The sequence below is a fragment of the Taudactylus pleione genome, unplaced genomic scaffold (assembly GCF_031769625.1).
Source record: "Taudactylus pleione unplaced genomic scaffold, aTauple2 ptg000484l, whole genome shotgun sequence".
NCBI classification, from domain to species: Eukaryota; Metazoa; Chordata; class Amphibia; order Anura; family Myobatrachidae; genus Taudactylus; species Taudactylus pleione.
The window spans coordinates 2402766-2418934 of NW_028284886.1; the positions used below are offsets into that span (position 1 = coordinate 2402766).

The window sequence follows — 16169 nt, forward strand, 5'->3', positions numbered from 1 at the left end:
ATGTTTAGCTTTTGGGTTACACAGAGAGTGTAAAACATTCCAAATCCTGGAGCTAAGAGTTATTGGGTGAAATAATCTCTTATTCTGGTCAAAGATCAGTAGTAACCAAAATGTTTTAAATAAGCTTAATGAAATAAATGATTTAAGTAAATATATATCCCACCTGCAGCGTGCCTTTAAGGACTTATTGCCAAAAGTCCGTAGGCAAAGATTTGACCAAATGTTAGGAAAAGACTGCGCCAGTGGAACATATAACTATATAGATATAGGGCCATTTTGTGTCAAATCAACACACTTTTTTGTTAAGATTTTGTTCAAATTTGGTATAAGGAGAGCATATATGCAGTCTAAGAAAAATACAAAATTTTATTTAAATATCTCATGCCATTTCCAAAATATGTAAAGCTTTCAAAAATCTGTCAAAAACGTACATATTTTCAAATCTCCATAGCAGCTCTCCTAATTAAGCTAGAAAGGGAGTGGTGTAATTTTACTGTATTTTGTATTCCCTTTCCTATGATATACAAACACAATAGGCTTTGTGAGGAAAATCTTTTTCCAAATTCAAACTAAATTTTTTTATCATGATTATCTCAAAAAATGCGTCGACAAAAAAGTTTAAAACATTTCTGGAAATAGTCTATACTAATTTTAAATAGTTTTTAAAAATTTAAAAGTGGGAGGATAATGGGTTCATTGTTAAAAATGATTTTAAACTGGAGTAGGCACTACGTTTGAAAAAATCAGGGCCTACTTATAAATCCAGTTATATGAGGGAACAACTAAAATTAGCCCAACACTCAATATTTGAATTAAATGTAAATTCTCTTAATTACTTTTTGTCAATATCTACATGTGAGAATATATAATATAGATATTATACATTCTCGCATGTAGAGATTGTCAAAAAGTAATTAAAAGAAATTACAAAAATTCAAATATTGTAGGCCTAATTATAAAAGTTCCTATTTGACTTTATTAACTAAAAAAACAATGAATGATGCTTGCAAGAAAATAAATAATGATCTTCAATAATGTTAACACATTGTTTATGAATCATGCTCATGAGTCATTGTTCTCATGAATCAATGGTCAGGAATCGTGCTCAGTATTGCAGGCCACGGCGCATGGGAAAGGCCTCTGTGATGGAGTTGGCGGCACAGTCAAGAGACTGGCAGTTAGAGCCAGCCTACAACGTCCATATGAAAACCAAATCCTCACGCCTCTCCAACTTTATGAATGGGCAGTAGAAAATATATCTGGAATTAGTTTGACATTCACAAGCGAGAAGACTATATTGAGTCTGAAACATTTTTGAATGACCGTTTCAGCCGGTCAGTAACTATTCAGGGAACACAACAGTATCATGCTTTTATACCTGTTGATTCAAGTACATCAAAAATATCTGTGAAAACCTTTTCTAAGGCCACAACATCATCTACAGTATTCGTTACAAGATCTCTAGACAAACTCCAGTTGACACAAATAAATAACTATATAACCATTGTGTATAACAAGAAATGGTGGCTTGCTTCTGTGATGGTCAAGAATGAAGATAAAGACGAATTTAAATTGACCTTCCTTCATCCAGCTGGACCTTCACCATCATTCTTCTACCCAAGGAAGCCTGATGTACTATGTCATGTCTCCTGATGACACTTTAAAAACCACTGAGGCATTGTCAAACTATCTTCAGCTAACATTGTTGACTGACTAACACAATGTCAAGTATTTCTATTCAACTTGATTTATATAATTAAGCTAATGAAGCCATCAAATCTATTATTACCTATTAGTGCTTGTAATACACCCAGCTTTTTTTTAATAAACTACCTTACTTTAAATATATTTTTAACTATGAACCCAAATTTTTAGAACTTTTTTGTTGACGCGCTTTTTGAGATAATCATGATCAAAAAATTCAGTTTGAATTTGGGAAATGATTTTCCTCACAAAGCTTATTGTGTTGTATATCATAGGAAATGGCATAAAAAGCAAAGTAAAATGACACCACTCCCATCTCTCTATCTTAATTAGTAGAGCTGCTATGGTGATTTGAAAATATGCTGGTTGTGCGTTTTTGACAGATTTTGGAAATGGCATGATATATTTAAATAATATTTTGTATTTTTCTTAGACTACATATATACTCTACATATACCAAATGTTATCAAAATCTGAGCTTGTGAGGTAAAATCAGTGATTTATCCAAGCTCGCTATTTGAAATATAAATATGGACTTTCTCTCTGAAAACAACTACATTGATATCCCAAAAAGACTTAACTATCTACATATCGATATTATTTATCACAGGAGTCCCCGATGTTTATACTATTCTACATGTGATTAAGGCTAAAAGTCTTTTTATTTACCAATACTTTTTATTGTGGTTTTTTATGTGTATATTCTTTCAACTTGCTCAATTTCTTATGCTGCTACCATTATTGTAAGTGTTTATATATATATATATTAGATATATATCTTGAAAAAAGTTCTCATTGAACTGAAACGTTGATTCTAGACACCGCGTCTTGTCATTTTTTGTCACATGCCATGAGTGCCGCACTTTTTGTCTTCTACCATTGATTTGCTGTGAGGGCATCGGCAGAAGTTATGCACGTTACTTGGAGTGCCAGTCCATATCAGTATATATGTATATGTTTAGTAATAAATTGGTATGTTTAATATAGCCATTCCTCTATTGATTAATCAATACATTTTGGACTATAGATAGTTATATGTTCCACTGGCACAGTTTTTTTTCTAAAATTTCTAGATTTTGGGTTAGTCTGTTTAGATTTATCTTTGTTTTTATCATCTGTGTGTCTCATTTTTTTGTTGGATTCTACAGTGTTCTCATTGAACTTTTCTGTAGACTTTTTTCTTTATTTATTTTTCCTTCTTGTCTCTTTTATTTTCTCTTTTAAAAAAAAGTAAAGTTATATAGGTTCAGCAATATTCGCCTAGAGGCTAGAAAAGTTAAATCTTGGCCAATGTGACAGCATGGCTTTTTGAAATAAGTTTATAAATCCACTTTACCTTTGTTGCTCTTGCCTTGCTCCAGATCTTTTGGGCCGTCTCCTGTCACAAGCCTTTGAAAGTTATGAGCTGGAGTATTTGATCACGGCCTTCCTCATTGCTCGGCAAGCAGCGTTAGAGGGTCCTGCCGCTTTCATCTCATACATGGAGTGGTTCAAGGTCAGCAAGCTTCTGGTTTTGGGTGGTGTGTGTGTTTACTCTTTTTGTGGGATATCAGAGTAGAATAATTTATCAGAAATAGCTGAAGTTTTTGTCTTTTTTTAGTGCACTTTCGGCGCTGTCAGCTCACACCAGGGCACCACCAAGAAGTCATTGGTTTTCCTGTTAAAATTTCTCTCTGACCTGGTACCCTATGAATCACCACAGTACTTAAAGGTGAGATGTACAGTTTTATTTTTTGTACTTTGTTTATAGCCCCCACTTTGTTCACTTATCCAAAATGTGCTATATATTGTGATGCATACTACATATTCATATACGACTTTCCAAATCCTTTCAGGTGCATATTCTCCATCCACCATTTGTGCCAACGAAATTTCGTTCTTTGCTGATGGAGTACATCACGTTGGCCAAGACCCGACTTGCAGACATGAAGGTGCCACCCCTGGAATTTGTTAGTAGAGAGCTGGATGATTATTTTGTAGTCATTTACACTGTATGCATTGTTTATCTGTTTGCAGGTTTCCATTGAAGACATGGGCTTGTATGAGGACCTTTCAGCAGGATTAGATAAAGACCAGGTATAGTAGAGCACCTTCATTCTGTGGTATATTAGTAAAAGTGATAACCCTTCTACTGCTGCTTTAAGATCAGAAGTCTTTCTCCCATTAAATAACTAGTTAAGTACCCTTTTAGCATTTATCTCAGCCATCCCCCTACAGGTCATTATCTCCTTTTGAAAATCTCTGTTCAGCTCAGACAAGCATGGCTGCAAGTCACATACTCAGACACACAGCATGTCATGATGTCAAAAGGGAAATGTGAAGCCAAACGGCAGGAGCTGGAATGAGTCGTCTAGAACTAGGTGCACCTATAAGCAGGCCCCTTTTTCATAGAGCGCAGCATACTTACCAATACTCTGTTTCCACCAGGACTTAATACTTAGTAGTAGGGGCTTATGCCATCTCTAACATTGACGCAAGATATATTGGAGTCTGACATAACTGACAGTGGTGAACCGTGGTCAGAACAGGTAACTAAAACAGGTCTCACCAGCATTCTCTGTGGGATTCATGTGACAGCATGTATCCAGCTCTTCCAGAGAAGGGTAGCGTAACCAAGTTGAAGGACTGGCACTGCAGGATGCAGTACCCATACAGAGATTAGGGTAGGTGGCTAACAGGCCAGGCCAGTATCTTGACAGAGTCCTGGGCAGGCAGCTAGCAGACAAGGTCAGTGTCCAGGCAGATTCTAAAGCAGGCAGCTGGCAGATAAAATCAGTACAGGCTCAGTATTCAGGCATAGATCGGGGCTTTAACAAAAGATTAGGTCAGTATCCATTCAGTGGTCACGCCAGAAGTAACTCAGAACAGGAAAACCGATTCTGACAAAAGATAGTATGGCTGCAACTACTGTTGGAGTGCTACATTGGAGCTCCCTGCAATATAAGATGCAGGGAGCAAATTTGTAGACCACTAAAGAGATGATCTTTCTCTTCGCTGCAGCAGGATCATGCGATGGGACTGCGGCGATTGTCCGGCAGCTTGTGGGTTGCAGAACTACAGAACGTGGTGGTTCATGTCTGTGCCTGTCACTCGCAACACGAAAGAACAAGAAAGCGATGATTTTACAGTGCAGATAGAGCTCAGAATGGTGTTTCAAATCCTCTCTGCTAACTACATCATGGGCCATGTGACTGTGGTTGCCATGGCATTTACATGACACCGTGCAAACCCTGCAAAAATGATAAATCATTGAAAGTTGGGATTTTTATCCAACATGATATGCAGTTGTTCTTAGGGGAACGAGATAAGATTCTTGGATACAAAGACATTAATCAAGCCACACAAACATATATTAGTTAAAAATACATTTATTACAAAGTAAAAGAAAAAGTTAATTATTAACACTTAACTTGCTTGTCAGATCATCTACTCAGAACATAAATGGTTTCCTTCCCAGGAGCCCCTCCAGCACCTTGGAGCTGGAATCTCGTACATTGAGAGAATGGCAAAAGGCTGATTCTTTACTGGCAACTTACAGTTTATACATAAATGACCAGGGAAGGGGGGGAATAGGGGGATATAGTTTGAGCACAGGATATAATATATTGTATATAATTAGTCAAAAGAATAATGAAAATCCACAATTATAAATATCAAACCCTAGTATAGGTGTCAAGCAAAAATATTATCAAGTGTGGAGGTGCTCCCCATGAGAGTATAGATAAACGTAGTATGGGGAAGAAGAAGAAAACTCTCTTGTTGGGGGCACTCGAATGTAAAGGTTATAATAAGAATAATATATAAAAAATAACTTTTATTAGATATATTTTAAAATACCAAAAACAAGTCTGAGCCTGTTACTTATTGGCATTACTGTTGGAATAACAGCTATAAATTATCACAAGCAGAACACGAACATACATAGAACATAAGACAACATATAATACAATACTTATCACAATTATGTAAAGCTAAGTGAAATATTACAAATAGGTCTATAATTCTCTGTCTCATACAATATTGAGACCTATATAAAACATATACTAGTTCAATGACCTCATAATGTCGTCATAGCACAATGGCTAATCAGAATTACGGCAGAAGCATACAAGCAAATCTTCTAGAAAAGAATGTGATAATAACCATACAATATTCAATATAGGTTACGTGAGATATCACAGCACAATAACACTGAACAGTAATCAGAGAAATACAATGATAAGGGGGTCAGATGAAATAATAGCTGACCCTGCAAATATCAAAATGAATATAAGTAAATCACAGGTTGTAATGAGAGGCAGATCACACGTAGGTCGCCTGTGATGCCACCCAGGTACTTGTAGACAGTAAGGTTATAGGAAAAAGTAAAGCTACTCCTTTATGTGGAGTTTACAAAATAGCAGCTGCTGCATGCCATTGTATAACCATTCAATGGCATGTGAGCGTACTATATAGGTACTCCCAGGGTAGGGAATAAGTACAATGAGTATCTGCTTTTGGACTGCGTTAAAAAGAAGGTCCTGGTGTAAACATTGCAGGAACCTCTAATAGGAGCACCCCAATGAGAGTACTCATAGAGACAATAGTTATCGTAATGAAACAACACAGCATAGGTTTGCGATCTGTGCTGCTGCCAGTCATATACCAAAGGTAGTGGTGAGTGGTGGGAAACCCAGATCGCATATGCAGTGATAGGAAGAAAGAGTATGAGGGTAGCTGCACTATGGCTAGTACAGGACAAGTGGAGCTCTGTTGCCCTAAAGGTATTGCAGGGTCACAAACTTGTCTCTGTTAAATAAAGCCACTCAGTGCGCTAAAGAAAGTGTAGTATGAAAAGTACCTGAGCGCTCACCTCCAGGGAGCCGGTGTGTAGTATAGAAAATCTGCCACTAGAAGAGCCTGTCAGTATGCTGCCATGACGAATCCCGCCTGTACACAGCCGAATTCGCGGGTCTGAGACGCGCGTTTCACTGTCGCTTCCTCAGTCAGATGCATGTGGACTGTGATACACAGGTGATTTTAACCTGCGTTGTGACCAATGGGAGAGCAGGTGCTGTGTGTTGCAGATGCAATACCCTTGTCAATAGGTCCAAGTGTTAACTCCCTCTATTGGTCCACAGCAACAGGAGGGAGTGAGTCATAGGAGGGGGGAGTGTTTGGGTTAGATGAAGCTCATAACGATCAGGCTAACAGGCTAAGGTGGAAAAACTGACTAGTAGCTAAAGTGTCTGTCTTGCAGCAAAAATAGTTATGCAAAAATGCTAATACCAACCATACAGATATATAAATAGTAGATATAAATAAGTGTGTATAAAGTGATTAGAATAAAGAAAATGTCACTTCCTCAGTCAGATGCATGTGGACTGTGATACACAGGTGATCTTTAACCTGCGTTATGACCAATGGGAGAGCAGCTGCTGTGTGTTGCAGATGCAATACCCTTGTCAATAGGTCCAAGTGTTAACTCCCTCTATTGGTCCACAGCAACAGGAGGGAGTGAGTCATAGGAGGGGGGAGTGTTTGGGTTAGATGAAGCTCATAACGATCAGGCTAACAGGCTAAGGTGGAAAACCTGACTAGTAGCTGAAGTGTCTGTCTTGCAGCAAAAATAGTTATGCAAAAATGCTAATACCAAACATACAGATATATAAATAGTAGATATAAATAAGTGTGTATAAAGTGATTAGAATAAAGAGAATGATACCAAAATAAAAATATAAATATTAAAAAAAAAAATATATATATAAATATAAAGATAATAAAAAAATATATAAAAATATTAACAATAATAATAACAACAATAATAACAATAATAATGAGTAGATAATAAATAATTAATAAATATATGAATGGTGATGTGACGACAGTGATATATTCTAGAAAAGTGTATACAAATGTGAATACAGATTGTGTGCAGAAATACCTTGACATAAGTTGACATGAAGTATAAGGTAAATACCAAAAGGATATGTTGGATGTATAGAGTGATCAGGAATTAAGGTTATAAAATTGATGAAACATCAAAGTGATGAGAACATGGCTAAGATAAACAAATGAGAAGCCAAATGAAAACAGTGTGGGGTAATGAGTATTCAATAATAATGCTGAGATATGTATTTATACATAGAGAATAAGTGTATGTGGAGATGGTGGGAGAGAAAAAAGTGTAAAAAAATATATAAAAATATATATATTAAGAAATATGTGAAATATCAAGTTTAAGAATTGGTCACTAAAATACTAAAATGATGTCTGTGTTGGAGTTAAGCTTCCAATGATCGTCCATTGCTGCTTGCATATAAAAATTAGTCAGACATGACATAAGTTTTAATGAAAAAAGACCTCTCAGAGAAAGATACTGTAGTTGATCATTTCATTGAGTCCATTAGGGCTCACAGTATTGAGTCTAAAGGTCCAGTTGCTTTCCCTCTGTAGTAATATTTTTGTCAGGTTGCCACCTCTTATGCCCAATCTAATATGTTCTAGCCCAAAGGCTTTCAGATGTTGTGTTGTTCCATTGTGGTATTTTAAGAAGTGTCTGGCGACAGATGTCAGTTTCTTCATTTTAGTGAGGTCGCTTCTTGCATTTTTGATATTCCCCACGTGTTCTAAGATTCTCTGTTTAAAGATGCGACTTGTCATGCCTATGTACCTAAGGTTGCAACTGCACTCCAAGCAGTATATAACCCCCATAGCATCACAGTTGATAAATTGTGTTAGCATGATAGTCTGGCCATATCTATCGATAACGTTATCTTTTTTGGTGATATAGCCACAGGCTTTACACTTACCACATGGGTAAGTACCTTTTAATTTCGTCTGCCTTCTGGGATTTCCTACAAAATGGCTCTTTACCAGTCTATCCCTGAGATTTGGGGATCTTCGCCAGCTAAAGGTGGGTTTACTCTCCAGAGAATTTCTCAGATCATCATCCATGAGTAAGACATGCCAATGTCGTGTGACGATTTCCTGCAATTCTCGCCACTCATTACAGTAATTTGTAATGAAACGTACTTGGTTATTTGTTTCACTAGATTTGTTGTTGGAGAAGATCAGGGTCTGTCTATCCGTTTTGAGAGCCTGGTATTAGGCACTCTTAATCATTATTATATGATAAAACCTGCTATAAACAAATGATTTTCAATCCCACAGAACTATATAATTTACTATATCATAAACTTGTCAAAGATGTTTTCACAAAAGGCGTCATTACCAAACAAGAACACGCCTTTTTAATTGTGGACAAACCTAAAACACCCACTTTTTACATGCTACCCAAAGTGCATAAAAACATTCACAACCCTCCAGGATGACCAATTGTCTCGGGAATTGGGGGACTATCTGAACAAGCCAGTATCTTTTTAGACCAACACTTACGACATCACGTCGATACCTTACCATCCTATGTCCAAGATACTAGGGATGTCCTCAAAAAGATACATGATGTACAACTTGAAGAAAACCAATTATTGGTCACTTTAGATGTGGAATCTTTGTACACGAGTATCCAACATGACATCGGCATCTCAGCAATTCGATATTTCCTACAGATGGAGGGGATGGACGAGTTTAAAAAGTTCTTACTGGATTTATTGGAGTTCATCCTTTTACAAAAATTTCTTTACATTTGATGACAAATTCTTCCTCCAAATCCGAGGAACGGCGATGGGTGCAGCATGTGCACCGATATATGCCAACCTGTTCCTCGGTTGGTGGGAGAGGGAAATTGTCTTCAAAGAGTCGAATGAACGATTTACCAGCCATATAACCACCTGGCTAAGATATATTGATGATATCTTTATGATATGGCAGGGAGATGTGAACGACCTACTTACCTTTATCCAGGAGTTGAACAAAAACTCAATAAATTTGAAACTTACATATACCTTTAGCAGAGATAATGCTACCTTTCTTGATCTTCACCTCTTTACTAATGAGAATGGATACCTACAAACAGAACTATTCAGAAAAGAAACAGCTACGAATAGTCTTCTTCATTGCAATAGTGCTCACTTTCCGCCTACTATCAAAAACTTACCTAAGGGTGAGTTTCTGAGACTCAGAAGAAATTGCACAACTGATGAGACCTTTCTGCGCAAAAGTCAAGGTCTTTCTGAACACCTCCTAAGCAGAGGTTATAGTAGGAAAATGATTAAGAGTGCCTAATACCAGGCTCTCAAAACGGATAGACAGACCCTGATCTTCTCCAACAACAAATCTAGTGAAACAAAAAACCAAGTACGTTTCATTACAAATTACTGTAATGAGTGGCGAGAATTGCAGGAAATCGTCACACGACATTGGCATGTCTTACTCATGGATGATGATCTGAGAAATTCTCTGGAGAGTAAACCCACCTTTAGCTGGCGAAGATCCCCAAATCTCAGGGATAGACTGGTAAAGAGCCATTTTGTAGGAAATCCCAGAAGGCAGATGAAATTAAAAGGTACTTACCCATGTGGTAAGTGTAAAGCCTGTGGCTATATCACCAAAAAAGATAACGTTATCGATAGATATGGCCAGACTATCATGCTAACACAATTTATCAACTGTGATGCTATGGGGGTTATATACTGCTTGGAGTGCAGTTGCAACCTTAGGTACATAGGCATGACAAGTCGCATCTTTAAACAGAGAATCTTAGAACACGTGGGGAATATCAAAAAAGCAAGAAGCGTCCTCACTAAAATGTAGAAACTGACATCAGTCGCCAGACACTTCTTAAAATACCACAATGGAACAACACAACATCTGAAAGCCTTTGGGCTAGAACATATTAGATTGGGCATAAGAGGTGGCAACCTGACAAAAATATTACTACAGAGGGAAAGCAACTGGACCTTTAGACTCAATACTGTGAGCCCTAATGGACTCAATGAAATGATCAACTACAGTATCTTTCTCTGAGAGGTATTTTTTCATTAAAACTTATGTCATGTCTGACTAATTTTTATATGCAAGCAGCAATGGACGATCATTGGAAGCTTAACTCCAACACAGACATCATTTTAGTATTTTAGTGACCAATTCTTAAACTTGATATTTCACATATTTCTTAATATATATATTTTTATATATTTTTTTACACTTTTTTCTCTCCCACCATCTCCACATACACTTATTCTCTATGTATAAATACATATCTCAGCATTATTATTGAATACTCATTACCCCACACTGTTTTCATTTGGCTTCTCATTTGTTTATCTTAGCCATGTTCTCATCACTTTGATGTTTCATCAATTTTATAACCTTAATTCCTGATCACTCTATACATCCAACATATCCTTTTGGTATTTACCTTATACTTCATGTCAACTTATGTCAAGGTATTTCTGCACACAATCTGTATTCACATTTGTATACACTTTTCTAGAATATATCACTGTCGTCACATCACCATTCATATTCATATATTTATTAATTATTTATTATCTACTCATTATTATTATTGTTGTTATTATTATTGTTAATATTTTTATATATTTTTTTATTATCTTTATATTTATATATATATATTTTTTTTTTTTTTTTAATTATTTTTTTTAATATATTTTTATTTTTATTTTGGTATCATTCTCTTTATTCTAATCACTTTATACACACTTATTTATATCTACTATTTATATATCTGTATGTTTGGTATTAGCATTTTTGCATAACTATTTTTGCTGCAAGACAGACACTTCAGCTACTAGTCAGGTTTTCCACCTTAGCCTGTTAGCCTGATCGTTATGAGCTTCATCTAACCCAAACACTCCCCCCTCCTATGACTCACTCCCTCCTGTTGCTGTGGACCAATAGAGGGAGTTAACACTTGGACCTATTGACAAGGGTATTGCATCTGCAACACACAGCACCTGCTCTCCCATTGGTCATAACGCAGGTTAAAGATCACCTGTGTATCACAGTCCACATGCATCTGACTGAGGAAGCGACAGTGAAACGCGCGTCTCAGACCCGCGAATCCGGCTGTGTACAGGCGGGATTCGTCATGGCAGCATACTGACAGGCTCTTCTAGTGGCAGATTTTCTATACTACACACCGGCTCCCTGGAGGTGAGCGCTCAGGTACTTTTCATACTACACTTTCTTTAGCGCACTGAGTGGCTTTATTTAACAGAGACAAGTTTGTGACCCTGCAATACCTTTAGGGCAACAGAGCTCCACTTGTCCTGTACTAGCCATAGTGCAGCTACCCTCATACTCTTTCTTCCTATCACTGCATATGCGATCTGGGTTTCCCACCACTCACCACTACCTTTGGTATATGACTGGCAGCAGCACAGATCGCAAACCTATGCTGTGTTATTTCATTACGATAACTATTGTCTCTATGAGTACTCTCATTGGGGTGCGCCTATTAGAGGTTCCTGCAATGTTTACACCAGGACCTTCTTTTTAACGCAGTCCAACAGCAGATACTCATTGTACTTATTCCCTACCCTGGGAGTACCTTTATAGTACGCTCACATGCCATTCAATGGTTATACAATGGCATGCAGCAGCTGCTATTTTGTAAACTCCACATAAAGGAGTAGCTTTACTTTTTCCTATAACCTTACTGTCTACAAGTACCTGGGTGGCATCATAGGCGACCTACGTGTGATCTGCCTCTCATTACAACCTGTGATTTACTTATATTCATTTTGATATTTGCAGGGTCAGCTATTATTTCATCTGACCCCCTTATCATTGTATTTCTCTGATTACTGTTCAGTGTTATTGTGCTGTGATATCTCACGTAACCTATATTGAATATTGTATGGTTATTATCACATTCTTTTCTAGAAGATTTGCTTGTATGCTTCTGCCGTAATTCTGATTAGCCATTGTGCTATGACGACATTATGAGGTCATTGAACTAGTATATGTTTTATATAGGTCTCAATATTGTATGAGACAGAGAATTATAGACCTATTTGTAATATTTCACTTAGCTTTACATAATTGTGATAAGTATTGTATTATATGTTGTCTTATGTTCTATGTATGTTCGTGTTCTGCTTGTGATAATTTATAGCTGTTATTCCAACAGTAATGCCAATAAGTAACAGGCTCAGACTTGTTTTTGGTATTTTAAAATATATCTAATAAAAGTTATTTTTTATATATTATTCTTATTATAACCTTTACATTCGAGTGCCCCCAACAAGAGAGTTTTCTTCTTCTTCCCCATACTACGTTTAACTTACAGTTTATATAGGCTGCTCTCTAAGAGAAAAACTCCTACATAAGCATTTTAACAGGTATAAAGGTCATATTTGGAAATATACATAAATATTAATAGACAGCAGGGGGCACTGTTGCCTCAATTATGAATGTTGGAAATCTCAACAACAACGATTTATGGTGTGTTTTCAGATTAATTGAAGGTAACACACTGTTTACTCAGGATTAAGTATGTCTGGTAACAGTGATCTTTGCTTCCCTCTGTCAAAAACACCTTATGAAATGTCTGACCACCTCCTAATGTCTGACCATTATCTAATGCCTGATACATTCATAAAATCACTGCACGCAACATTTCCTGTACTCCCATTGCAGCAGTTTATTGTACGATGTATGAAGAATTTCACCAAGAGAGTTCGACGTTTAAAATTTACATTTTTTTATTTTCTGTGTAAATGTTTATTCCCAAATTTGGTGCTTTATTTGCAGTATAATAGTGAGTTGGTGCTGGAGTAAGGCATAAAAAAACGACAAGCAGCTGAGCTTTAAGCCCCTTTTCTCTATTCCTCTCCTCCTCTGACTGTTCCTCCGTTTTTATTTTTGGTTCCTAAGAGAATGGCACATTTGTATATTTCTATATTCATTGATGGGTGTTTCGGGAACACCGGGATGGCTGTCGTCCCCAGCTGGGCTCACTGGAATCGCACAGATACATGCACCTCTCAGGCTATTACATTTCCCCCATAAAGTCCAAAAAGACTCTTGAAGCCCTACCTTTAGAAAGGTGCAGTACTCTTCGGGTCGGAATTAGATCAAATTATTTCTCAGCCCACTGGAGGAAAACATTCTTTCTTGCCTGTAAACACTCCGAAATCTAGAGGACGAAGGTTTCATTCCTTTCAGCCATACAGGAGAGGACAGGGATCATATGTCAGAGGTCGGAACCCCGTCTACAGAGGTGGTCATTAGAGCGTTCGTCAGACGTGGTCCACAAGACGTCAGAGGCTGTTCAACTGCTCACTTCAGAGGAAGTAATTCCAATCCTGGAGAAGCGCAGTCAGCGTTTTTAGTCTCACCTACAGTATTCCTAGTTCAGAAATCTGACAAGAATTTCAGACCGATGTTTAATTTTAAAAGATCTAAATCTGCACTTAAGAATAAAAAAATCTGGATGGAATCCATTTGTTCCTTTATATATTCTATTGAACATGAGTTTTTGACCTACCGGGTCATAAAGGACGCATATAACTTCCTGTCCCCATTTGGGATGGCCCTCAGAGCTCTATGGGGGAAGGACAAATTTCATTTCAGAGCTTATTCCCTTCAGCATGGACATGGCTCCCATGATTTTTACAAAAATCATGTTGGTAATGGCAGCACTTTTGAGCGCAAAAGGATTGACTCTCATTCTATATGTAGATGACATTCTGGTAAAAGAAGGGTCAGCATATCTTGTTACAGATAATTTGCATTTTTACAACAAAGACCCTGGAATTGCACTGACGGATAATCAATTATCCCAAATCCAGTTTAATCCCAACGCAGAGGATTCTTTTTTGTGGGGCTCCTTTTCCACACCTCTTGCCAGTGATCCTCCCTCAGGAAAATAATTGATCACTTCAGAACCAAGTCAGGATATTACTAACTTCCAAAAGAGTTTATCTCCTGTACATGAAGCTGATCAGGAAAATTGTATCCGGTTTCGAAGCAATACAGTTTGCTTGCTCCACTCAAATTTTTCAGCTGTTAAATCTTGGCCAAGTGGTTTTGGTCGAATTCAGTCCTGACAACACAGATAGTTTGACTGTCATCCCGGACTTGTCAGTTGCTGTTATGCTGGCTGAATTCCCAACCCTTAACAAGGGACTTGCTTTATGCATCTGGAAGTGGACGGTAGTCACCACAAATACCAACCTCAGAAATTGGGTGGTGGTGACCTTATCTCTAAGACTTCAGGGTATCTGATCTCAAGAGGAAACCAGACTACCCATAAATATTCTAGAATTAAGAGCCATTGTAAACGCTCTGCAAAGAGCTCAAAACTTCCTCAGCAGGTCAGTCAAAATACAGTCGTACAATGCCACTTCTGAAGCATATATCACTCACCAGAGAGGCACAAAGAGTCGGCTAGCCACGAAGGAGACAGCCAAAATAGTGAAATGGGTAAAACATCATTTCCCAGTAATATTTGAGACCTTCATATCGGAATAGAAAATTGGGAGGCCGACTTTCTAAGTCATCAAGATATTCATCCTGGTGAATGGTCCCTTCACCCGGGAGTATTTAGATTGATAAAGGAGATGTGGGGTCAACCAGAGATCGATTTTATGGCTTCTTGGTGGAACCACAAAGTGGACTTTTACTGTGCGGGCATCAAGGACCAAGCAGCATCCCTAGTGGATACAGTGACGGTACCCTGGAGATTCAGACTAGTGTATTTGTTCCTAACCCTTCCCATGATACCTCAAGTGCTCAAAGAAACCTAAGAGAGAAAGAGTTCCAGCTATTCTTATTGCCTCAGGCTGGCCATGCAGAACGGGGTATGCAGATCTCATCTCAATGGTAATTGTTCTTCCATGGAGAGTACAACTGAGAAAATATCTGCTAACTCAAGGGCCTTTCTGCAATCAAGACTTGCCCCATCTATTTCTACTTCAGGGTCCATAGGGGGTCCACAGGGTTGAACTTGGGGTATAGGTTGGGAACCAAATCCGGGCACCACGCAGTTAAAGCTTTTAGCTCCCAGGATGCACTTGGGTCCACTCTCCCTGTAACCCCACCCCCATTCAGAGGCACCTCAGCTTAAGTTGTGCCCGGCCGGAGTCAGGTCACCGTTTAGTGCAGTGGGGAGCTGATTAACAGCCCCATAGCTTTATTTTTTCTAAGTACAGAGTTTTTTTATTTTTACTTTGGACTTTCAGAGCGGCAGCGTCGGACTGTCCATAGGACGTCTAAGCTGCCGCTCCGTCACCCCGCCGGCGCTGAGACGCCAGTACAGATCTGGGGATCTCAGCGGGACCCCAGAGTCTGTACTAGCCGGACTCTGCGGGCGCCCAGGACTGCTGCCGGATCTACGGGGAGCAGGTAAGGTTGCGGATCACCGCTTGCGGTGATCCACGCATTTAATATGCAGTCCTGTGCCTCCGGTCTCCGGGGACAGACCGGAGGCGCCGGCAGTGGCGGCGGGCCCCCCATACCCCGTGTGTCCACTAGACCACCAGGGACTTACTGATCGGCGCTGGGAGCCGGCGTCCCGGGAGGTTAATAGCCGGCCAGGGGAGGAAGCCTTCCCT

General features: G+C 38.4%; 1 protein-coding gene across 3 annotated transcripts in view; it reads left to right on the forward strand.

Moving 5' to 3' along the window:
• Positions 1-16169, forward strand: part of FANCA (FA complementation group A) — a 157119-nt gene that overhangs the window by 34282 nt on the left and 106668 nt on the right. For all 3 annotated transcript variants that reach the window (XM_088449420.1, XM_088449419.1, XM_088449421.1), the window contains 4 exons: positions 3066-3199; positions 3305-3415; positions 3540-3635; positions 3721-3780. In XM_088449420.1, the coding sequence (XP_088305546.1) occupies positions 3066-3199; positions 3305-3415; positions 3540-3635; positions 3721-3780 (401 nt within the window). The remainder of the gene's footprint in view (positions 1-3065; positions 3200-3304; positions 3416-3539; positions 3636-3720; positions 3781-16169) is intronic.